The sequence below is a fragment of the Petaurus breviceps genome, unplaced genomic scaffold, assembly GCF_028583685.1.
Source record: "Petaurus breviceps papuanus isolate PSGF00001 unplaced genomic scaffold, PetGlider_PUasm1.0 90823, whole genome shotgun sequence".
Lineage (NCBI taxonomy): Eukaryota > Metazoa > Chordata > Mammalia > Diprotodontia > Petauridae > Petaurus > Petaurus breviceps.
This window is the reverse complement of record NW_027187352.1, coordinates 3,980,677-4,004,859: the sequence shown is the minus strand read 5'-3', so window position 1 is coordinate 4,004,859 and position 24,183 is coordinate 3,980,677. Positions and strand designations below refer to the sequence as shown.

General features: G+C 38.7%; 1 protein-coding gene across 1 annotated transcript in view; it reads left to right on the top strand.

Annotated features, from left to right (window-relative positions):
- XRRA1 (X-ray radiation resistance associated 1) overlaps positions 1–24,183 on the top strand; it is a 132,248-nt gene that overhangs the window by 28,746 nt on the left and 79,319 nt on the right. The window contains exons 3-5 of the mRNA XM_069070849.1: positions 3,095–3,150; positions 9,260–9,369; positions 15,050–15,240. Of these exons, the coding sequence (XP_068926950.1) occupies positions 3,095–3,150; positions 9,260–9,369; positions 15,050–15,240 (357 nt within the window). The remainder of the gene's footprint in view (positions 1–3,094; positions 3,151–9,259; positions 9,370–15,049; positions 15,241–24,183) is intronic.

Here is a 24,183-nt window from a genome sequence, read left to right as displayed (position 1 = left end):
TGGAGGGAGAAGCGGCTGAGGCCCTGTGGCCACCACTGTGTGGCTGCTTCAGAGCACCTGGCCTGTAGATTGTAGGGGGACCAAGCGACCATCCTGAGGGGTAATTGCCCTTGCTTTAACCTGCTTGGATCTGGATCACTGTCTAGGGTGGAGGTCCTGGGGTGGGTGACCAGGTGCCAGAGCCCGTGGAGGTTCAGAGAGGGCAGCCACCTAATAGTTCTGGCAGCTGTGAAAACCCCAGTGACTTGGGACAGAGATCTCCTCTCTGGTAGCAGAGTTCACTGTGGCAGAAAGCTCAAAAGTCAAGTAATTGAGTGGCAACATGAGCAAGCAAAGCAAGCAGAGCATCCCAACTCTAGATTCCTTTTTTGGGGACAAAAAGGATCAAGGCATGGAACAGGAGCAAGACAATGAAGTCACAACTCCTGTATCAAAAGCTTCCAAGAAAATTATGAACTGATTACAGGCCATAGAGGAGCTTAAGAAGGATTTTGAAAACCAAATAAGAGAAGTGGAAGAAAAATTGGGAAGAGAAATGAAAATGCTGCAAAAAAGCCAATGAGGAGAAGAATGCCTTAAAAAGCTGAATTTTCCAGATGGAAAAAGAATCTCAAAAGCTCACTAAAGAGAATAATTCCTTCAGAATTAGATTGGAGAAAATGGAAGCTAGTGACTTTATGAGAAATCAAGATACCATTAAGCAGATCCAAACAAATGAAAAAATAGAAGACAATGTGCAATATCTCATTGAAAAAACCACAGACCTGGAAAATAGATCCAGGAGAGACAATTAAAAATTATTGGACCACCTGGAAGCCATGATCAAAAAAAGAATCTAGAAATCATCCTTCAAGATGGAAATGGCCCTGATATTCTAGAACCAGAGGGCAAAATAGGAATTGAAAATTTCACTGATTCCCTCTTGAAAAAGATCCCCAAAAAGAAAACTCCTAGGTATTATAGCCAAATTCCAAAGTTCCCAGGTCAAGGAGAAAATATTACAAGCATCCAGAAAGAAACAATTTGAGTATTGTGGAAATACAATCAGGATAACACAGGATCTGGCAGCTTCTACAGTGAGGTATTGAAGGGCCTGGAATATGATTTTCTGGAGGTCAAAGGAGCTGGGATTAAAACCAAGAATCACATACTCAGCAAAACTGAGTATCATGTTTCAGGGGGAAATATGGTCATTCAATGAAATAAAGGACTTTCAAGCATTTTTTTATGAAAAAAAAACAGAGTTGGATAGAAAATTTGACATTCAAATTCAAGAAGCAAGAGAAGCATGAGAAAAAGAAGAAGCATGAGGGAAAAGAAATCATAAGGAACTTATCAAAGTTGAACTATTTATATTCCTACATGGAAAAATCATCATTGTAATTTATGAAACTTTTCTCAGTATGAGAATAGTTGAAGGGAATAGAAATGTATTGTTTATATAGGAGGGTATATGGGTGTATGAATACATATGCGAGTATGTGTATGTATGTGTACAGGTATACTTAGAGAGAGGACACAGGACTGTTTGAATAGGAAGAGATGATATTTAAAAGGTAAAATTGAGAGGTGAGAGAGGAATATAATGAGAGGAGATGGGGAGAGACAGAATGGGGTAAATTATCTCATATAGAAGAGGCAAAGGAAAACTGTTACAATGGAGGGGAAAGGAAGGCAAAAGGGAATGGGTCAACCTTACTCTCATTGAATTTGGCTTAGGGAGGGAATAATATACATACTAAATAGGGTATGTCACCCTACAGGAGTAAGATGTATAGTCACTGAGGTATGGGGATCCATCTTGCCCTAGTGGAAAGTCGGAGGTGGGGGGGGGGTGTTGGGGAGGGATAATAGGGGGGGGCAGATGGGGGAAGGGGATATAGAATGGGATTGCTAGTTTGGGGGCAGTGGGGAGGGGGTGATGGGGAGAAAATTTGTAACCCAAAATCTTGTGGAAATGAATGATGTAAACTAAAAAATAAACATAAAATTTAATTTGAAAAAAAAGAAAAAGAAATAAAAAGAGTTACCTTTAAGAGATACTCCATCCATGAACCATTTCTTCTTCTAGTAGGCTTGGCACTTCATGTCCTAGACCCCAGCATAGCAATCAGTGTGGGTGGGTAAGTGCAGTGACGCTTACCTAGCCAGAAGCAGGCAGATGATATCTCTGCATATTAAAGTTTCCGTATTGTCCCTCAAGAGAAGGCAGAGTGCACCCACATGCACGTGCCCCAAAAGGAAGAGTAGCCAGAACTGCTACATACAATAACCCGACCATTACAAAGAAAAAACAATTTGGAAATACCCAAGAACTCTTATCAAAGCAATAACCAGATATGATTCCAGAGAATCAGTGATGAATCACACTACCTCCCTACTGGCTGACAAAAAGATGGAGGACTCAAGGAAGATGCACATTGAAACAGATTTTTAGATATGGCTGATGTGGAGCTCCTGTTTCTGTCTGGGCTTATTTAGTACAAAGGGATTTTTTCATTTGTTTAGGGTTTTATTTGTTTGTCTTTAATGAGAACAGAGTGGGAATTTGGGAAGGAGAAGGGAATAGTGAAAATAGTGTTACCAAAAAAAGAAAAAGAAAAGATCATCATTATGGCATTTTAAAAATTGATTTAAAAATTAGTATAAAAATAGGGGCAGATTAAGGAGACACAGAGAAACAGGACTTTTTTTTTTTTGCAGGGCAGTTGGGGTTAAGTGACTTGCCCAAGGTCACACAGCTAGTGTGTGTGTGTGTGTGTGTGTGTGTGTGTGTGTTAAGAGTGTGAGGTCAAATTTGAACTCAGATCCTCCTGACTCCAGGGCCAGTGCTCTATTCACCGTACCACCTAGCCACCCCGAAGCAGTACTTCTTTGCAACTAATGGGTAGAATGTGTTAATTAATTTTTTAAAGAAATAGAAACTCTAGGTAATTGAGACAGGGTGTTTCATATGTGATCCTCTTTTTTTTTTCTTTAAATGTTCATGTTTGTCAAGGTTTGCCAAGTTAAGACTAAGGAAAATAGATAATTAAAAGACAGGTCAAGAACAATGAATGCTAAGCTAATGAATATCATTAATCTCTTTTTCTAGATGAGGAAAGTAAGACACAAAGAAGTCAAGGGGTTTTATTCAAGGCTACACAAGAGGTAAATATTAGAATCCAGACTAGACTCTGGTCCCTAATAAAAGGTACTTTCTTTTTTTTTAATTCAATTTTCAATTCTGAATTCTCTTCTTCACCTACTCATTCCCTGCCAATTACCATAAGGTAAGAAAAACAAAACCCATTATAATATATATAGTCATGCAAAACAAATTTCTGCATTGCCCATGTCCAAAAAAGGGTGAAAAAAAATAAAAGAAAATGTGCTTCAGTTTGCATTCTGAGTCTATCCATTCTCTATCTGTAGGTAGATAGTATATTTCATCTTGCATGAATCCTTTGAAATTATGATTATCATTGTACTGATCAGTTTCTAAGTCTTTCAAAGTTGATTATCTTCACTATATTACTGTTATTGTATAGACTGTTCTCTTGCTTCTGCTCATTCATTTTGCATCAGTTCATATAACCCTTCCCAGGTGTTTGTGGACCCTCTCCATCATTTTCTATAGCACAGTAGTATTCTATCATATTTCATTCATAAGGGATGTATGCCTTTTAACTTGGGTCTTTGTCCTGAGCTCTCTTGTCTTCTCCCACTTTACTAATTTATTTGGTGACCTCAACAACTACCGTGGATTTAATGACCATCTCTATGCTAATAACTATTAAATCTACTTATCCTACCCCAAACTCTTTGCTGACCTCCAGCCTCCCATCTCCAAATGCCTTTCAGACATCTCAATCTGGATGTCCAGTAGATATCTTAAAGTCCATATGCCTAAAACAGAATTCGTCTTTCCTCTGAATCTTCCCATACCCTACCCTCCTTATTACCATAGAGAGCAACACTCAGTCCCTCAGGCTTGAAACTTAGATGTCATCCTCAATTCCTCATTGTCTCTCACTCCCATCCTCTTCCCCACCACATATCCAATTTGTTGCCAAGAAATGCTGATTTCACCTTTGGAACATCTCTCCTATACACCCCCTTCTATCTTCTCTTCTGATACCACTACTACTACCCTGGTGCAGGCCCTCATCACCTCATGCCTGGATTATTACAATTCCCTGCTGGTGGGTCAGCCTGCCTCAGGTCTCTCCCCAGTCCAATTCATCCTTCAGCCACTGAAGTGATTTTCCTAAAGCTCTTTTTTTTAGGTTATACATGTGTAGTCATGCAAAACACTTCCATAACAGTCATGTTGTAAAAGATGTAACTATATTTCCTTCCATCTTATCCCACCTCTCCCCAATTTATACTATTCTCTCCTTTGACCCTGTCCCTCATCAAAAGTGTTTGCTTTTGATTACCCCCTCCTCCCATTTGGCCTCACTTCTCTCATCTCCACCTTATCCTCTTCCACCCTACTTTCCTGTAGGGTAAGATAGATTTCCATACCCAATTGAGTGTGTATGTTATTCCCTCCTTAAGCCAAATCCAATGAGAGTAAGGTTCACTCATTTTCTCTCACCTCACACCTTTTCCCCTCCATTGTAAAAACTTTTTCTTGCCTCTGTTATGTGAGATAATTTACCCCCATTCTATCTCTTGCTTTCTCCTTCTCCCAATATATTCCTCTCTTACCCCTGAATTTTATTTTTTATATCTTCCCTTCCTATTCAACTCGTCCTGTGCTCTCTGTCTATACATACATATGTGTGTATCTATATCTATCTATCTATCTATCTATCTATCTATCTATCTATCTATCTATCTATCTATCTATCTATCTATGTTCCCTCCAACTACCCTAATACTGAGAAAGGTCTTCTGAGGTAAATCTCATCTTTCCATGTAGGAATGTAGCCAGTTCAACTTTAATAAGTCCCTTATGATTTCTCTTTCCTGTTTATCTTTTCATGCTTCTCTTGATTCTTGTATTTGAAAGTCAAATTTTCTATTCAGCTCTGGTCTTTTCATCAAGAATGCTTGAAAGTCCTTTATTTCATTGCATGTCCATTTTTCCCCTGAAGGACTACAATCAGTTTTGCTGGGTAGGTGATTCTTGATTTTAATCTTAGCTCCTTTGACCTCTGGAATATCATATTCCAAGCCCTCTCATCCCTTAATGTAGAAGCTGCTAGATCTTGTGTTATCCTGATTGTGTTTCCATGTCAAGTGTTTCCACTCACCTTCTCTTTCTGGCTGCTTGAAATATTTTCTCCTTGACCTGGGAACTCTGGAATTTGGCTATAATATTCTTAGGAGTAGACTCTCTTTTAGGAGGTACCTCAAGCTCTTCTAATCATATCATTCACCTACCCCAACTCAACAAATTCCAGTGGCTTCCTGTTGCCTCCAGGAACAAATACAAAATGCTTTGTTTGGCACCCAAAGCCCTTCATAACCTGGACCCTTCCTCCCTTTCCAGTGTTCTTACACATTACTCCCCAACACATACTCCTCTATTCAATGACTCTGGCCTCCCAGTTGTTCCACAAACAAGATACTCCATCTCTCATTCTGGGATTTTCTTTAGCTGTCCCCCATACCTGGAATGTTCTTCTCTCTTCTCTGTCCTCTGCTCTGACTACTGGCTTCTCTGGCATCCTTTAAGTACAAACTAAAATCCCACCTTCTATAGGAAGCTTTTCACAGCTCCTCTTGATTCCAGTTTCTAATCTCTGCTAATTATCTCATATTTATCCTGTATATAACTTTTTTTGTATACATCTGTTTGCACATTGTCTCCCCACTTGAGGACAGGGACTGTCTTTTGCCGTTTTTTTATTTCCAGTGCTTAGAATTGCCTAGCATGTAGTAGTCTCTTAATACATATTGATTGATTAATTGATATTCTGGGACCTTTTGTTCACCTAGATGAATTTGTAATTATTTTTTCTAGCTCTATAAAGTAATTCTTTGAAGGTTTGATTCTTATGGCACTGAATAAGTAAATTAGTAATTTAATAAGTAATTTAGGTAGTATTGTTATTTCTATTATATTGACCCAGACTAAGAGCAATTACTATTTCTGCAATTATTTAGATCTGTCCTTATTTGTGAAAAGAATGTCTTCTAATTGTATTCAAATAGCTAGGACCTGTGTGTGTCTTGGGAGGTACACTTACAATTTATACTGGAATTTTTCTTTTTTTCTCTTCTTGCTGGATTTTGATGGTAATATACAGAAATGCAGATAATCTGTGTAGGTTTACTTTTTTTATCCTATAACGTTGCTGAAGTTAATTTTTTTGATTTGTTTTTTAATTGATATTCTAGGGTTCTCAAAATAAACCACTGTATCACCTGCAAAAGTGATAGTTTTGGTTCCTTTTTATGCTTAATTCTTGCAGTTTCTTTTTGTCTTAATGCTATAACTAGCATTTCAAATGCAATATTGAATAGTAATGGTAATAATGGACACCTCCCATCTTATTAAAAGTGTCTAATTTATCTCCATTATAAATAATTCTTGCTTCTGTTTTTAGATAAGTACTAATTACCATTTTAAGGAAAGCTCCATTTCTTCCTATGGTTTCTAGTGTTTTGAACAGAAATGAGTATTTTATTTCATAAAAAAACTTTTTCTGCATCTACTGAAATAATCTATGATTTCTGTTGGCTTTCTTATTAATATGTTCAGTTATGCTTGTGGTTTTCCCAATATTAAATCAGCCCTGAATTCCTGGTATAAATCCAACTTGGTCAGAGTGTATGGTCTTTGTGTATATTGCTCCTTTTATTTAAAATTTTTGCATCAGTATTCATTAGGAAAATTGGCCTGTTGTTTTCTTTCATTGTTTTTAATTTCCCTGGTTTAGGTATCAAGACCATATCTTTATCATAGAAGCAATTTTGTTGGGTCCTTTCTTTATCTGTTTTCTCAAAATTTATATAATATTGGAATTAATTTTTTTTAAATGTTTAGTAGAATTCAGTTGTAAATCCATTGGGTCCTGGGGTTTTTCTCTTTGGGAATTCATTTATGGCTTGTTTAATTTCTTTTTCTAAAAGAGGGTTATTTAAGTATTTTATTTCGTGTTCAGTTAATCTGGAAAATTAGTGTTTTTGTAAACATTCATACATTTCATTTAGATAGTCAGTTGTATTGGCATATAATTGAACAAAAGAGCTCCAAATAATTGCTTTTATTTCTTCTTCATTGGTTATGAATTCAGCTTTTACATTTTTTATACTAGTAATTTGGTTTTTTCTTTTTAAAATAAAATTAGCCACTGGCTTATCTATTTTGTTTATATTTTTTCAAAAAAACCAACTCAATTTTATTTTTTAATTCAATGATGTTTTCTAACTTTCAATTTTGTTAATTTCCTCTTCTGTGTTGGTGTTTAATTGAAAGGGGGGTTAATTTTTTGGTTTTCTAGTTTTTCTTTTTAATTACATGCCTAATTCATTTATCTGCTTTTTCTGTCTTTTATTGGTGAAAGAGTTGAAAGATATAAAATTCCCCTTGAGTACTATTTTGGCTTCATTCCCACAAATCTTGGCATGTTTTCTCATTTTTATCATAATCTTTAATGAAATTATTGTTTCTCTGCTTTGTTCTTTGATCTTCCCATTCTTTAGGATCAAGTTATTTCATTTCCAATTAATTTTTAATATTTGTTTCAAAGGTCCTTTATTGAATGTTATTTTTATTGCATTATGGTCAGTAAAAGATATATTTAATATGTCTATATTTATTTTAATAAATATATATCTTTCTATATTTATTTGTGAGGACTTTATGCCCTAATACATGGTCATTTTTTGTGAAGATATCACACAGAGCTGAAACAATAGCTATATTCCTTTCTATCCCAAATCAGTACTGTCCAGAAAGCTATTATACCTTACTTGTCTAAAATTCTATTCAGGTTCTTAATTTCTTATTTATTTTAGACTAGATTTATCTAGGTCTAAGATAGGTAAATTCGGGTTCCCCCACTATTGTAGTTTTACTGTTTCTTTCTGTAACTCATTTTCTTTAAGTATTTAAATGGTGCATATATGTTTAGTATTGCTATTGGCAGAAATTTTCTGATGTCTCTGATTAAGCAGAGACTTTTCATTAATAAACTTTGCTTTCTCCGTGATCATTTTTTCCTGTTTGCCTCCATGAGTTGGTGTCTTCACATTCTTCTGAGTGACAGCTGCCTTTAGGGAAAGTTCACTTTCTCTTGTCTCGTGATCTCTTAATTGTCAAATCAATGACCTTTCTAAAACTGCATCCTTCTTTACCTCTCTACAGTATTTGACCCTGTTGATCACCATCTTCCTAGTTGCCCTACCACCTCTCCGAAGACTCCTCTTCAGTCTCCTTTGCTGCACCTTCATCCACTACTAACTGTGGCTATTCTCCAAGGCTCTGTTGCAGGCCCTCTTCTATTTTCACTCTATACATTGCCACTTGGTTATCTCATCAGTTTTCATGAGTTCAACTACCATTGTTTCTGCCGATGATTCCCAGATCTACATACCCTCCATTTTGGTTACACAGTTAGTACACATACCTTTGCTCATGTTCTTTCCATCCCACATGCTTTTCCAAAGGTACCATAAATAATTATGGTTAATGTTACTGGTAATAAGAGATCACATTTCTATGGCCCTTCAAGGTTTACGATGTGCTTTTTTTTCCCCACAAGAACCACGTGAGAAAATAATAATAGTAGCTGACATTTATTTAGTGCTGTCAGGTTTACAAAGCACTTAATATAAATTATCTCATTTGTTCCTCACTACAACTCTGGGAGGTGGGTGCTATTATGATGCCCATTTTATAGTTGACTGAACCAAACAGAGGTTAAGTGATTCACCCAGGGTCACACAGCTAGTATGTATCTGAGGCTAGATTTGAAATTAGGTCTTCCCGAGTTCAGTTCCAGTGATCTATCCACTGTGCCCCCTAGCTATCTCTTTAAAAAAATAAAATATTAAGTAACTTGAGAATACAGATTGTCCCATTATTTGCCTTTGTATCCCCAGCATCTCACACAATGCCTGGCACACAGTTGGTGCTTAATACTTGCTGATTAATTGAATATATAACTATTAGCTGTAATAATAGGAACTCACACCCAAGTCTTCTAACCTCAAAGTCCCATCCACCCACTTCACATTTCCTCATTGTTACTTCCCTTGCTGTAATAATATTGGTTTCAGTGAGTTTTTTGCTTCATTTCTTCCTTGCTTTACTTCCTAGGAAACCTTTTGACAGGATGTCAGGATCAGGACTATATAAAGTAGATGATGGATGTCATTATCTCACCAACTGCTTTCCAGCTAGAAGCATATTCAGGCCACGAAATGAAGGTAATGTTAATTCCTTAACCATGGAAGATTCTAGGCTACAATGATTCCTTCTTCTCTCTGCTCTGTCCCCCATTGCCAGTGGATCACCAACCCTTGTCCATCCCTTGTAGTCACCATGTCACAAGGTTACTACAAGGATCAATTCTGGAATCTGAGTTTAAAGGAGACTCAGAGGGCATTTAGTCCAATTTATACCTGAACAGGAATCCATTCTACAACCTTCCAAACAAGTAATCCACCTTTGCTTGAAGAGTTCCATTGACAGGAGGCCGACTATCACTTAAGGCAGGCTATTTCATTTTGAGGCAATTTTAATTGCTAGGGTTTTTTCCACGTATTGAGCCAGAAATTGCTCCTTTGCAGCTTCTACCCCCTACCATGGCTCTGGAGGAGAAAGTGAGGCTGGTGACCTTGCATAGCCCTCCCTCACTCAAATCAAAGTCAATTGAAAGTCATGTCATCATTTCCCTGATGCCATGGTCCTCTTCGAAAACAAAGGACAAACACAACCTGTGAGTAGACTGAGCTGCCTGAATGAGGACCCAGCCAGTTGGGTAACTCAGCTCATCTTCTCCCTCTCCCTCTCCCTCTTCCTTTTATTCTTGTCTCCAAAAGAAGGTAAATTTTGATGACCAGAAGCTGCCCACTTGACTTGGGGTTTACTGGCTAAATTCCTCTCTTCCTTCCTTCCTTCTTTCTTTCCTTCTTTTTTTTCTTTCTTTCTTTCTTCCTTCCTTCCTTCCTTCCTTCCTTCCTTCCTTCCTTCCTTCCTTCCACACAATTCACTCTGAAGCTTATGGGTTAGACCACAATAGGTCCCTGCCCAAGCTCCACTTAAGGGCTGTATTTTGGGCCCCCCTGGCTTAGAGTGAATGTCAATAGTAACTGTTTCTCTTTGGTATAGAAAGCCTGAGGGTCTTCTCCTCCCAGCTTAATTTTTTTTCATTCTTTTTTGCTATTTAAAGGGGTCATCCCTTGACTCACTTCTTAAAGAGGCCTATTCACTGAATGGGTTATTACCTTACCCTAAGTGAGTACTTGCAAAAGCTTTAGCCTAAAAGGACCATTGCATCCTGGGTCATCTCCAGTCATCCTGATGAATATCTGGCCACTGTACCCAGTTGGCTCTGGAGGAGAACATGAGGCTGGTGACCTTGCACAGCCCTCCCTCACTCAAATCAAAGTCAACGGCAAGTCATGTCATCATTTCCTCAATCCATCATGGTCCTCTTTGAAAATGGACAGGGGGTGGCTAGGTGGCTCAGTGAATAGAGCACTGACCCTGAAGTCAGGAGGACCTGAGTTCAAATCCAGCCTCAGACACTTAACACTCTCCATGTGACCTTGGGCAAGTCACTCAAGTCCAATTGCCCTGCCCTCCACCCTCCAAAAAGCAATAAACAAACAAAGAAAACATGAAGGATAAACACAACAACAGCTCTCCTCTCTTGAAGTCAGCCCTAAGAAATATAATTCAGGGGCGGCCAGGTAGCACAGCGAGTAAGAGCACTGGCTCCAGTGTCAGGATGACCTGGATCACATCTGGGCTCAGATACTCAGCACCACACCCAGAAATAACTAGCCATGTAACCTTGAGCAAGTTACTTAACCCCAATTGCTTCAAAATAAAACAAAACAAAACAAAAAAAAAAGAAATATAATTCATCTTCCAATATAAATGTAAAAGGAAGTACTTGGTATCAATTTGTTTCTACAAAATTAGCCTTTAGTCTTCCCTTCCTCAGGTGAAATGGTTTCCATACACTCCACATCTTGAATATTCTTCCTTGGATAGACTCTAACTTGTCAATGTCCTTCCTAAAATGTGGCACCACAATTAAATAGGATACCACAGATGGAATCTGACCAAAGACAGAGGACATATAGGATTATTGGCTCTCTCAGTGTTACAAACATTATATTTCTCTTAATTCATCCTAAGATTCAATTAGTTTTTTGATTGTCATATCACACTGTTCATATTAAACTTACAGTTCACTAACTTTACCAGATCTTTTTTCATATTATCTTGCTACACTTGTACAGCTGATTTTCAAATATTAAATTAGACAATGTATGTATATTTGGCATTTGAATGTATATGTATATTGGCATTTGAAGCTCTTCACAACTTGGCCCCTTCCTACCTTTCCAGTCTTCTAATACTTTCTTACCCTCCATACATTGTATGATCCATGTATACTGGTCCACTTACTGTTCCTGGCACATGGCACTTCATCCCCTATCTCTGTGACTTTGCTTTCCCTTTCCTAGGATGCAATTTCTCCTCATTTCCCTCTATTAGATCCTTTACTTCCAGACTCAGACTCAACTCAAATGCTACCTTCTACAAGAAAATCCTAGTCCCCCCAGCTGCTGGTGCCTTCCTTCTGATAGTACCTTCTGGAGAGTCTACATATAACTTATACTTACTTTTATAACCCAGCTCAAAAGGCTTATTGTATGTGACTCTCTTTGTTGGAGACTGATGACTCAATGTCTCATACTTGTTGTGGGGGCAGAGGGGGCAGTTGGAAAGGGTGAGATCAGGAGAGGAGAGAGATCCTAGATTCTTCTGGTTTGCAGCTTCAGGAAATAAGCTGACCATTCCAACTTCTCTTGAGGTCACTGAAGAGAAAGGAAAAATGCTGGAAAGAAGTCAACATGTAAAGAAAACTTCAGTTACATTCCCATTCCAAGTTTGCTGCACTAGAGACTTCGGAAAATTTTCAAGATCTGGGTCTCTCTCTCTCTGTCTCTCTGTCTCTCTCTCTTTCTCTGTCTCTCTGTCTCTCTGTCTCCCTCTCCCTCTCCCTCACTCTCTCACTCTCTCTCCCTATTGAGCTGATATATCTCCTCAATGGTCAAGCTCCTTCAGTCTGTAATTTCTGATATGTTTTCTCATATGTATACTTTCTCTGATTTCTGTTTTGCCATCAACATGAATAATTGGTTGATTTGCTATGTGTGTTCATTGAGGAACTGGTCTTTGCTGGGAAGGAAATTAAGTCTTGGATACAAAGCATTGGGCCTTTTTTCCCCATTAAGAAATAGCTGCCAGGAGCTATAGTTTGAATCTAAAAATTATAGAAGACTAATAATGTTTCATGGAGCAGATAGATATCTCTAGCCCAGTACCCTGCCCCAAATAAAGCAGGGGCTCTGGCCCCAACCTCATACCTTCTTTCCTGGCAAGAATCAAAGTCTCCCTTAGAAAAGGATAGGGGGAAAAGTTGCTGGAGATATCTGTTTTTGCCTCCCTACAAGCCATATCTAGACAAACCCATGTGGACAAACATAATCCACATGGGCAAAAGAAAGCACCCACCATACACAACATCCCTTGCTATACCTTTTTATCTACACACGACATCTCTCATTAGAAGGAAAGCTCCTTGAGAATGGGGACTATTGTTATCACTAGCTCTTAGTATAATAGGGGGAAAAAAAGGAAATTCTAGACCTGTATGCCTAGATGCACACATCCGTGTACCTCCCTCCCCTCTGTCAAGGCCTCTTGCCTTGGAACTGGAATTTGAACCATACTGCTTTTCTGTCTTCTCTCCCTCTAAGTCATCATTATCATCACCACCACAAGATCCAGGGTGAAATCATAACCATTCAAACTAATAAGAGGGCAGTGCATGGGCACAGGCTGTGCTCACTTAATGCCATGCTCCTACATTCATGCTTCCAGAAAAACCACTGCTTACAAACAAGCCATCGCTTTTTCTCTGAATCTCCTTCAGACCATCCAGAATTAAACAGGTGACATCACAGTAAGGCAAAAGAACATTTACTTAAAATCAAATGCAAGGTAAATAACAAGGCATAAAATAGGCAGCAGGCACTTCATCACCTGTTTTCCGAAACCAGCTCCTCCAACCCCTGTAGTGCCAGGAGGGTGAAACTTTCCTTTTCTTTATACTTGGAGCTGCCTTTATATTTCTTTATATACAGTGTCACAAGCTAGGGAACAGAAAGGGCATAATGACTTTCCATTTGGCTGAGGACCAGAGCCTCGAGGTATAGAGGACCAGGAAGTCTCAAGAGCTAAAGGGTATTACATGTGAGCACGCCTACTAGAAAGCCTAAAAACCTACAGCTTTTATTCTCCAACACAATAATGATAGAACCTCAGTGTCCCAGTGTGCTCCTGCCTAAGTTTGTGAAGGAACAGAATGTCCTCAGTGTTTAAACGGCAAGCATTGGCATGACCAACTATTGTTAGCTGAGACATCCTCCTGGCTCAGAATCTCATTTTCTGAGTCTGACAGAGACTGAGTGTTGCGCAGGATCCCACAGCTGTTTTGCATCATGGATAGGATTCAAACTCAGGTCTTAGCTGGGTTGGCTTTCTGGCTTCTTCATCTCTCTTTCCTCTTTCATTTGCTTACCCAGTTCTCTTTAAATGAAATCAGAAGGCAAAAGGAGCAGTTTCTCCTTCTCCCATCCCTTTTCACTGTTCCCTGTGCCTGGAATTCACCCCTTCCTTGTCTCCACCTCTTAGAATACCTAGTTTACTCAACCGCCATCTTCTGTATCAAACCCTTCTTAAACTCCTTAGCTGTTTGTGTCTTCCCTCCTCACCCTGTCTTGTGTATATTGTATCTATGCTTCTAATTCACTGAGTAAAACTGACCTTTCATCTCTCTGGAAAACACATATTCTGGGTAGTTCCTGACAGCATAACTTTGACCATTGGGTGGAAATTATAGGAAAGCTAACATTGGCTTAATATAAAGGAAAACTTCCTCATAGAACTCACTATTCCAGGGGAATGGGGTGCCTTGGCTGCCTTGTTTTTGTTTTTGCTTTTTGGAGGGGGGAAGGCTGGGCAATTAGGGCTAAATGACTTGTCCGAGGTCACACAACTAGTAAGCGTTAAATGTATAAAGCTGAATTTGAACTCAGGTCCTCCTGAGGAGGTGGTGCCAGTATTCTATTCACTGTGCCACCTGGCTGCCCATAGTGAAACATTTGTTACTAGAGATACCCCCTGTCCTGTATTTTTAAAGGGTCATGCTTCAGGTAAGGATTGGACCAAATAAGTCCACAAAGTTCACTTTCAACTCTGAGTTTCTTGTAGGGGAAAATCCTGTTTTGGAACATCTTTAAATGACAGGATGGAGTTAGGTCCTTAAAAAGAAGTGGTGACCTCCATCTCCCTCTCCATCAGCTCATGCCCTGATGTTCTTTAGAGCTGTGCACACCAATCAGACCACAAGCCTCAAGACTCCTGTACCTTAGGAATTAGTGAGGTCACTGTCACTACAGGTATATACACAGAAGAACTTGAATGATCATCCTCCTAGTGAGGTTTTAGAAGGGAGTTCAAAAAGGAGACCTGGGATTGCTTCTAGCTCTGAAGCACTGAGTATGTGTCACCAACCTATAAATAATTGCATGTACCTATATGAGACATATAGAAAGGAAATAAATAGTATCTTTATTCTGCCTGGTTTTTTTCCCTCCTCATCTCCTCTCCTGTCCTCTTTTCTCCTCTTCCCTCCCCTCCCCTCTTTTCCCTTTCTTACCTTCTCTCCTTTTCCCTCTCTGTGCCTCCAATCTTCCTTTCTCTCCTCTCCTCTTTTCTTCTTTCCTTTCTTTCCTCTTTCCTTCCTTCCTGTCTATCTTCTTTCTTTCTTTCCCTTCCTTCTCATTTCTTTAACTTTTATAGGTAAAAGCCACTGGCTGGTGGCCCAAAAAGCCTCCTTAAAGAAGAAGTTCAAGCAGGTCGTGAACTCACACACAGATGTTCAGGAAGAGCACAAAAAACATTCCCCTGCACAGATTCGAAGGAAGAGATGGACCTCAATTGAAAACCTGTTCCATGTTCCTGAGAAGCGTGTCTTAGATCGGCCATTCTTGGTGAGAGAAAACTCAGCCTTGACCTCTTGATAACAAACAGTCACAGAAGAGCAGGACTGGAGGGGCCCTACACCAAAGACCCTGGAGTATTAATTAAGATGGAATAAGAATATAGTGTCAGAGTTAACAGGGTACTTCGAGATCCTCTAGGCCAACCCCCTCATTTCATATATGGGGAAACTGAGGCCCTGAGAGAGAAAGTGACTTGCAATAAGATAGAACTCATAACAGATAGCTTCTCTTTGTTGCCCTATGTGTGAGGGCAAAAGACATAGCCAGATTTTGCCCTTCTCCTTTGAGAGAATGGGAAAATCAGAACTGGGCGTTGGCTGGGACACTCATGCTGAGTTAAAAAGCCATGTTATTGAAATGATAATAATTACAATAATAACATTTATGTATACTGCTTCGAAGCTAAAAGTCATTATACTCTCATTGGCTTTTTGGAGCCTCTTAACAATCCCATGACGTAGTTTAGAAGGCATAGAGTCTGTAATAGAAAGAACACAGGGCTTGGCATTGTAATCCCTGTGCCATTCCTTACTAGCTCTGTAACCTTATTTCTCATTCATAAAATGGGGAAAATACTCTAATAGCCATCACCTACTCTAGTGTTGAGATGAAAATCAGTGAGAGAGTAGATGTGGATATGTAACCATACATAAACTAATAAAACAGGTAGGGATTTGACAGGGTGAAGAGGAGGCCAGTGGGTGAATGCAAAACATGATTGCATTAGCAAAGGCTTAGGAGGAAGGGGGCACATTCAGGGGACAAAGAGTTGCCCCCTGGAAATAAAAGTACTAAATAAACACAAGCTATTGCCATTATTATTAATTATTCTGTTTAGCTTTCCCCCTAGTTAAAAAGGGTTTTTTTTGGGGGGGGGGGGGAGATTTAGTTTATAGAGAAAATTCACAAAAGGATGTTTAGTGTTATCATTAGAGCCTCTAGACCTTTTGGGGGATTAAGAGACAAAAATGGAAAACTCTTGGTAACTATAGGTCTCAAACAGACTTTAATTGACTCTCAGACCACAGAGCTCTCTTCTGCTTTTATGAATTAATGATGACTTTCCTAAGGGCATGTAGCAAGTTATTGGCAAACCTAAAGAAGTTGTTAAAAGTCACATCACTAGTTCTGAATATAAATATGACCTCCTTGTAACTCTTCCTACTTCCCAGCTTCCCCTTAAGCCATCCATCACATGCTGCCAGAATATCTTTCTTATGCATAGAATTGATCATTCATCCTCTGCTCAAAAACTGTCAGTGGCTCCCTAGTGCCTACCAAGTAAAGTTTTGACTTCTTTGTCAGGGATGCAAAGCTCTCCACTATCTATCGCAACCTTGTTGTTGTTTAGTTGATTAAAGTTATGTCTGACTCTTTGTGACCCCATTTGGAATTTTCTTGGCAAAGATACTGGAGTGGTTTGCCATTTCCTTCTCCAGTTCATTTTACAGATGAGGAAACTGAGACAAATGAGGGTAAGAGACATGCCCAGGTCACTGGCTTGTTTCACAATGCTGAATGAAACCTGATCACCCCAGGAGAATCACAGGAAGCATCATCATATAGGAGGTTAAGTGGATTCGTACTTTAAAGGATGAATAGGAGTTCAGTAAGTACAGAAGGGGCTGCCTTAGGAATACTGTGGTAGCAGAGAGGAGACCAGTTTGACTGGAGCTTAAGAGTGTATATGTAGGGCAGAAATAGGACATAAAAATGAAAAGGCAGGCTGGGTACCAGATTGTGGAGGGCCTTGAATGCCAGGCAAAGTAATGTGAATCTTACTGTGCAGTAGAGTATCACTGAAGATTTTTGGATTTAAGAATGTCATGATTTAGTTGATGCATAAAGCATCTTTGACAATTGCATGAAAGATAGATTGTTACCCTTTCTGAGCTTCAATTTCCTTGCCTTTAAAATAAGATGATTATACTTAAATTACATACCATGAAGAAGTTGCTTTGTAAACCTTGAGCTGCTATTATTATTACTACAGTAGCACTTTGTTTATCTGATGTTTGAAGGGAAACGGGAAGAACTTCCCACATGTGTATTTTGCTGGTTACTAAAGTTATCTGTTTCATTGTACCCATTTTTTAAGCTATAGCACACCTCCTCCATCTTCCCATGCTTGTGATAGTTTTAAATTATTTCTTGAAAGATACAGTAACATATAAAGTAAACAAGGAATGACACAAAGAGATGCACATATTCAGCAAAGGTTTTTGATGGGCGTTTTGCTAAAATGCATGGAATGTTTCACTGTGTTCTCAACAAGAGACACTGAATGCTGTTTAGTTTTTTCATGATAGGTTTGTCATTAGCGAGTTGTATTATTGTACTGTGTTATGATGCAGTGGCAACATGATTAACTGTTCCTATACTAATTTATTATAGCTGGATTGGGTTTTTTTTTTTAGCTCTTTTTATATTTATTTTGCTTTGGGGGGGGCAATTGGGGCTAAGTGACTTGCCCAAGATCACACGGCTAATTAAGTATTAAGTGAAGTTGGATTTGAACTTGAGTCCTCCTGATGCCAGGGTTGGTGCTCTATTCACTGCGCCACCTAGCTACCCCTGCTCTTTCTATTTTTAAAAAGAATTTTTCTGTCAGTCACTTAGGCTCATAGAATCTTAGTATTGGAAGGTACCTCAGTGTTAATCCAGTTCAAGCTCCTATCGAAAGCAGAAATCTACAGTATCAAATCTAGCTTCTGCTTCATAGATGGACCAAAAAAATTGATCAATAATATAGAGAGGGTTATTTAAAGGCAAGAAAGCGGTATATGGATCCTCAAACTCGCACTCATAGGTGTGCAGGCACACACACGCCTACAGGGCAAAGCAAATCCTTTTGGGATAATTTACATGAAGACCTAGTAAAGAATCACAGAATGAGTATATATAGTATCTTCTAAGATACATAGGCTCAGAGATATTGCCCAGGGCCACAGCTGGGTAGGGTTTGAGCCAGGCTTCTAACCCAAACTTTCCTGATGATAAGACCTACTAAACTGTGCAGCTTCAGTGAAGTAACATACTTTGTCTGACAAAAACTTTATCTACAGTAGCATAGTGGAAAGAACATTGGGTTTCAATTGAGATGACATGGCTTCAGATCTGGGCTCTGTTAGCTGCATGACTTTGGGCAAGTCTCTTCTTTCCTCCAGCCAAACTGGACAACCCTTTGCCCTCTGAATGTGCCCTGCCCCCTCCTTATGGACCTGTGCTTATGTATTTAAATTTTTCATTCCCCCACAGGCCTCCTCTTCATCTGTCAAATTCCTACCCATTATTTAAAGTCTGATAAATGCCTCCCCTAGGAAATCTTCCTTGGTACAGAAGAGCAGCCTTTTCCTTCAGACCTCACATGGCACTTTGGTTTATAGCCCTCTAATATGTTTATTATGTAATATTATTGTGATCGTTATCTGTGTTTCTGTCTTAGACCTTAATCTGATTGAGTTCCTTAAGGAAAGGGATGGTCTCTTGTCTTCGTTTTGTATCTCTGGTAGTATTGAGCACAGTACTTGGACTCTCAATAAACGTTAACATCATTACTCTTAATAACCTACACCCATAGTACAATTGAAGGTTTACAACACATTTTCCTCACAACAATTCTCTGAAGTAGGTGAACCACTCAGTCAGTAAGCATTTATTAAGCACCTCCTATGTACCAGACATTGTGCTAAGATCTAGGAATACAAAAAAGGCAAAAGTCAGTCCTTGCCCTGAAGGAGCTTATAGTCCAATGGAAGAAAGGTAGGTGAAATAGGAATCATTATTTTTGCTGTATCGTATGGCAGTGGGTAACTAGGTGACACAGCAGATAGAGTGCCAGGCCTAGGGTAAAAAAGATTCACCTTCCTGAGTTCAAATCTGGCCTCAGACACTTGCTAGCTATGTGACCCTGTCTGCCTCAGTTTCCTCATCTGTAAAATGAGCTGAGAAAGAGCTACAGAGTCTGAATGCAGATTGAAGCAAACTACTTGCTTTCTCTCTTGTGTCTTGTTTTGTTTTGTCCCTTCTTTCTCATTGTTCACTCCATTGGTTATAATCCTTCTTTACAACCTGACTAATGTTTAATGTGAAGGTATTTGTAGAACCTATATTTGATTGCATGTGACCATGGGGGTGAGGGGGGGAAGATGGGGGAGGGTAAAATAGGCATCAAAAGAATCCACAGATTACCTCCTTAAAGAGATCCCACGGGGTGACTAGGTGGCACAGTGAGTAAGAACGCTGGCCCTGGAGTCAGGAGGACCCGGGATCGGTTCTGGCCTCAGATACTTAACACCCACACAAAATAACTGACCGTGTAACCTTGGGCAAGTTACATAACCCCAATTGCTTAAAAAAAAAAGAGAGAGATACCAAAATGAAAACTCCTAGGAACATTATAGCCCAATTCCAGAACTCCCATGTCAAGGAGAAAATATTGCAACAGGCAGAAAGAAATAATTCAAATATCAGGGAGCCAAAGTCAGAATTACACAAGATTTAGCAGCTTCAACATTAAAGAATCAGAGGACATGGAATATGATATTCCAGAAAGCAAAGGAGTCTAGGTCTACAACCAAGAATCATCTACCTGGCAAAACTGAGTATAATCCTTCAGAGGGGAAAATGGTCAAATGAAATAGAAGACTTTCAAACTTTCCTGATGAAAAGACCAGAGGTGAACCAAAAAATATTGATTTCCCATTTCAAGACTCAAGAGAAGCATAAAAAGGTAAAGAGGAAAGAGTAAACATAAGTGATTTGATAAAGGTAAAATGTTTACATCCATACATGGGAAAATGCTTGTGATTCTTTGTGTGTGTGTGTGTGTGTGTGTGTGTGTGCATGTGTGTTGTGGTGGGCTTGTCTTGATTTAATGAAAAGGCTGGAAGTGGAGAGGGGGAAAAGGGAGAGAGATGGTGCATATTTCTGTAAACAAGGCAGGAAACCAACCAACCAGATAAGAAAACAGACTAGAGGCCAGCCCAAGAAAGGGTTAAAGTGGATCACTCCAAAAGGATGGAAAATGTCCACAGTTAAACCTCCTGCTCATAAAGCTGGAAGACTCTGATGCTAAGGCAGGGCTTTAGGGCTCTTGCAGCCTAAAGAGGTTTATAGAGCTCCTCCCCTCCTCCCCAGGGCCAGTTTCTGCTCTCACCCCCTTGTAGTTGGAAAGGAAAGGGAGAGAGAGGGGAGTCTCTCATAGATGGCGATGGTCACTAGGAAATTTCAGGGTGTACCATGGGGTCTGTTCTTCACAGAGAGAGGTAGAAGTGATCAGTAAAGATGCTTCTGATTCTTAAGAACTGTGTAACTATTAGTGCAATTAGAAGCAACATACACAGACAGAGGAGGCGAGTATGAGGTGACTTTGAGAGGGTGACATAAAAAATTTAGGGGTAAGAAAGAGGATTACACTGGCAGCGAAGGAAGAGAGAGGCAAAATGGAGTAATTTGTCTCACATGGAAAGGTGCAAAAAAATAAAACTACTGCAGGGAGGGTAGGCATCGCTTGAACCTTTCATTAGAATTGGCTCAAAAGATGGAATAACATGCACAATCAAGTTGGATATAGAAGTCTGTCTCACCCAACATGGAAATAGAAGGGTCAGGGGTTAAGTAAAGGGGTGGGAGGATGACAGAAGGGAGGACAGATTGGGGGAGGTGGAGGTCAGAGCAAAACATTTATGAGGAGGGAAATGGTAAAAGGACAGGGAGAAGAATAAGTAGGATGGAACATAGGAAGGAGGGAAATATACAGTAATCATAACTGTGAATGTGAATGGAATTAACTCTCCCATAAAATGGAAATGGATAACAGAATGAATTAAAAACTGGAATCCTACAGTATGTTGTTTACAAGAAACACACTTGAATCAGAGAGCTACAAACAGAATAAAGGCAAGGGACTGGAGCAGAATCTGTTATGCTTCAGCTGAAGTAAAAAAAAGAAGTAGGGGTATCAATTGTGATCCCAGACAAAGCAAAAGCAAAAATAGATCTAATTAAAAGAGATAAGGAAGAAACTATATCTTCCTAAGAGGTAGTGTAGACAGTGAAGTAATATCAATACTAAACATATTCACTAAGTGATATAGCATTCAGATTCCTTTTTTTTTTTTTTGCTTTTTGGAAGGGGGGGAGGTAGGGCAATTGGGGTTAAGTAACTTGCTCAAGGTCACAAGGCTAGTTTTTGTGTTAAATGTCTGAGGCCGGATTTGAACTCAGGTCCTCCTGACTTCAGGGCCAGTGCTCTATTCACTGCACCACCTAGCTGCCTCAGCATTCAGATTCTTAAAGGAGAAATTAAATGAGCTATATAAGAGGGATATAGGCAGCAAAACTCTTCTAGTAGGGGACCTCAACTTTCCCCTCTCATAACTAGATAAGTCTAACCACAAAATGAACAAGAAAGAAGTTAAGGAAGTGAGTGGAATTTTAGAAATGTTAGATATGACAGACCTCTGGAGAAAACTGAATGGGGATAGAAAAGGATATACCTTTTTCTTAGTGGTACATAGCACTTATACAAAAATTGACCGTGTATTGGGACATAAAAATCTCAAAATCAAATATAGAAAGGCAGAAACATTAAATGTATCCTTTTTGGATCATAATGCAATAAAAATTATATTCACTAAAGGGCAGAGGAAAGAAATTAAAATTCTTTGGAAACTAAAGAATCCTAAAGAATAAGTGGGTTAAAGAACAAATCACAGAAGCAACCAACATTTTCATTAAAGGGAATGATTACAAAAAGACAACATACCAAAATTTATGGAATGCAGTCAAAGGGGTACTTAAAAGATAATTTATTCCTCTAAATTTTATATCAATAAAATAGAAAAAGAACAGATCAATGAATTGGGGCTGCAACAAAAACAACTAGAAAAAGAACAAATTAAAAATCTCCAATTGAGCAGCAAATAGGAAATCCTGAAAACCAAAGGTGAGATTAATAAAATTGAAAATAAGAAAATTATTGAGCCAATAAATAAAACTAGGACCTGGTTTTATTAAACAACAACAAACCAGTAAGACAGATAAACCACTGGTTAATTTGATTTTAAAAAAGAAAGAAGAAATCCAGATTTTCAGTATCAAAAATTTAAAAGGTGAATTTACCACCAATGAAGAGGAAATCAAAGCAATCATTGAGAAATATTTTGCCCAGTTATATGCCAATAAATATGACAATCTAAGCAAAATGGATATTTGTAAAAATATAAATCTCCCAGATTGACAGAAGGGGAAAATAGAACACATAATTCCATCTTTGAAAATTAAAAATAAATTTGAAAAATACCAAAGAACTCCCTACAAAAAAAAATCCCTAGGGCAAAAAATTCTATGAAACATTTAAAGAAAAATTAATTCCAATACTATATAAACTATTTGGGAAAATAGGCAAAGAAGGAGTCCTACCAAATTCCTTTTATGACACAAATATGATTCTGACACCTAAGCCAGGAAAAGCTAAAAACAGAGAAAGAAAACTATGGACTCAATTTCCCTAATGAATATTGATGAAAAAAATTTAATTTTTAATTAATTTATTTATTTTTAGTTTTCAACATTCATTTCCACAAGATTTTGAGTTCCAAATTTTCTCCCCATCTCTCCCCTCCCCCACACCCCAAAATAGCATACATTTTGATTACCCCTTCCCTCAGTCTGCCCTCCCTTTTATCATGTCCCTCCCTTCTTATCCCTTTCCCCTTTCTTCTGGGGCAAGATAGATTTCTATATTGCATTGCCTGTATATCTTCTTTCCCAGTTGCATGTAAAAACAATTTTTAACATATGCTTTTAAAACTTTGAGTTCCAAATTCTCTCCCTTCTTCCCTCCCCACCCACCCTCATCGAGAAGGCAAACAATCCAATATAGGTTATGCATGTATAGTTATGCAAAACACTTCCATAATAGTCATGTTGTGAAAGACCAACTATATTTCCCTCCATCCCATCCTGTGTCCCCCCCCCCAAGCACACTTATTCTGTTTTCTCCTTTAACCCTGTACCTTTTCAAAAGTGTTTGCTTCTGACCACCCCTCCCCCAATCTGCCCTCCCTTCTCTCATTCCTCCCCCCTTATCCCCTTCCCTCTTACTTTCCTGTGTTGTTACCCAATTGAGTGTGTATGCTATTCCCTACTTAAACCAAATACAATGAGAGTAAGGTTTACTCATTCCCTGTCACTGGTTCCCCTTTCCCCTCCATTGTGAAAACTTTTTCTTGCCTCTTTTATGTAAGATAATTTACCCTCATTCTATCTCTCCCTTTTTCCTTCTCCCAATATATTCCTCTCTCACCCCTTAATTTTATTTTTTAGATCCCTTCATATTCAACTCACCCTGTGCCATCCGTCTATCTACATATATACATACATACATATATATGTATATGTGTGTATCCACATATTTCCTCCAACTACACTAATACTGAGAAAGGTCTCATGAGTTACAAATATCATCTTTCCATGTAGGAATGTCAACAGTTCAACTTTAATAAGTCCCTTATGATTTCTCTTTCCTGTTTACCTTTTCATGCTTCTCTTCATTCTTGTATTTGAAAGTCAGATTTTCTATTCAGATCTGGTCTTTTCATAAAGAATACTTGAAAGTTCTCTATTTCATTGCATTTCAATTTTTTTCCCCAAAGTATTATACTCTTTTGCTGAGTAGATGATTTTTGGTTTGGTTTGGAATCCTAGCTCCTCTGACCTCTGGGATATCGTATTCCATGTCCTTCGATCCTTTAATGTAGAAGCTGCTAGATCTTGTATTATACTGATTGTATTTCCACAGTACTTGAATTGTTTCTTTCTGTCTGCTTGCAATATTTTCTCCTTGACTACAGTATTCCTAGGAGTTTTTCCTTTTGGGATATCTTTCAAGATGTGATTGATGGATTCTTTCCATTTCTATTTTAC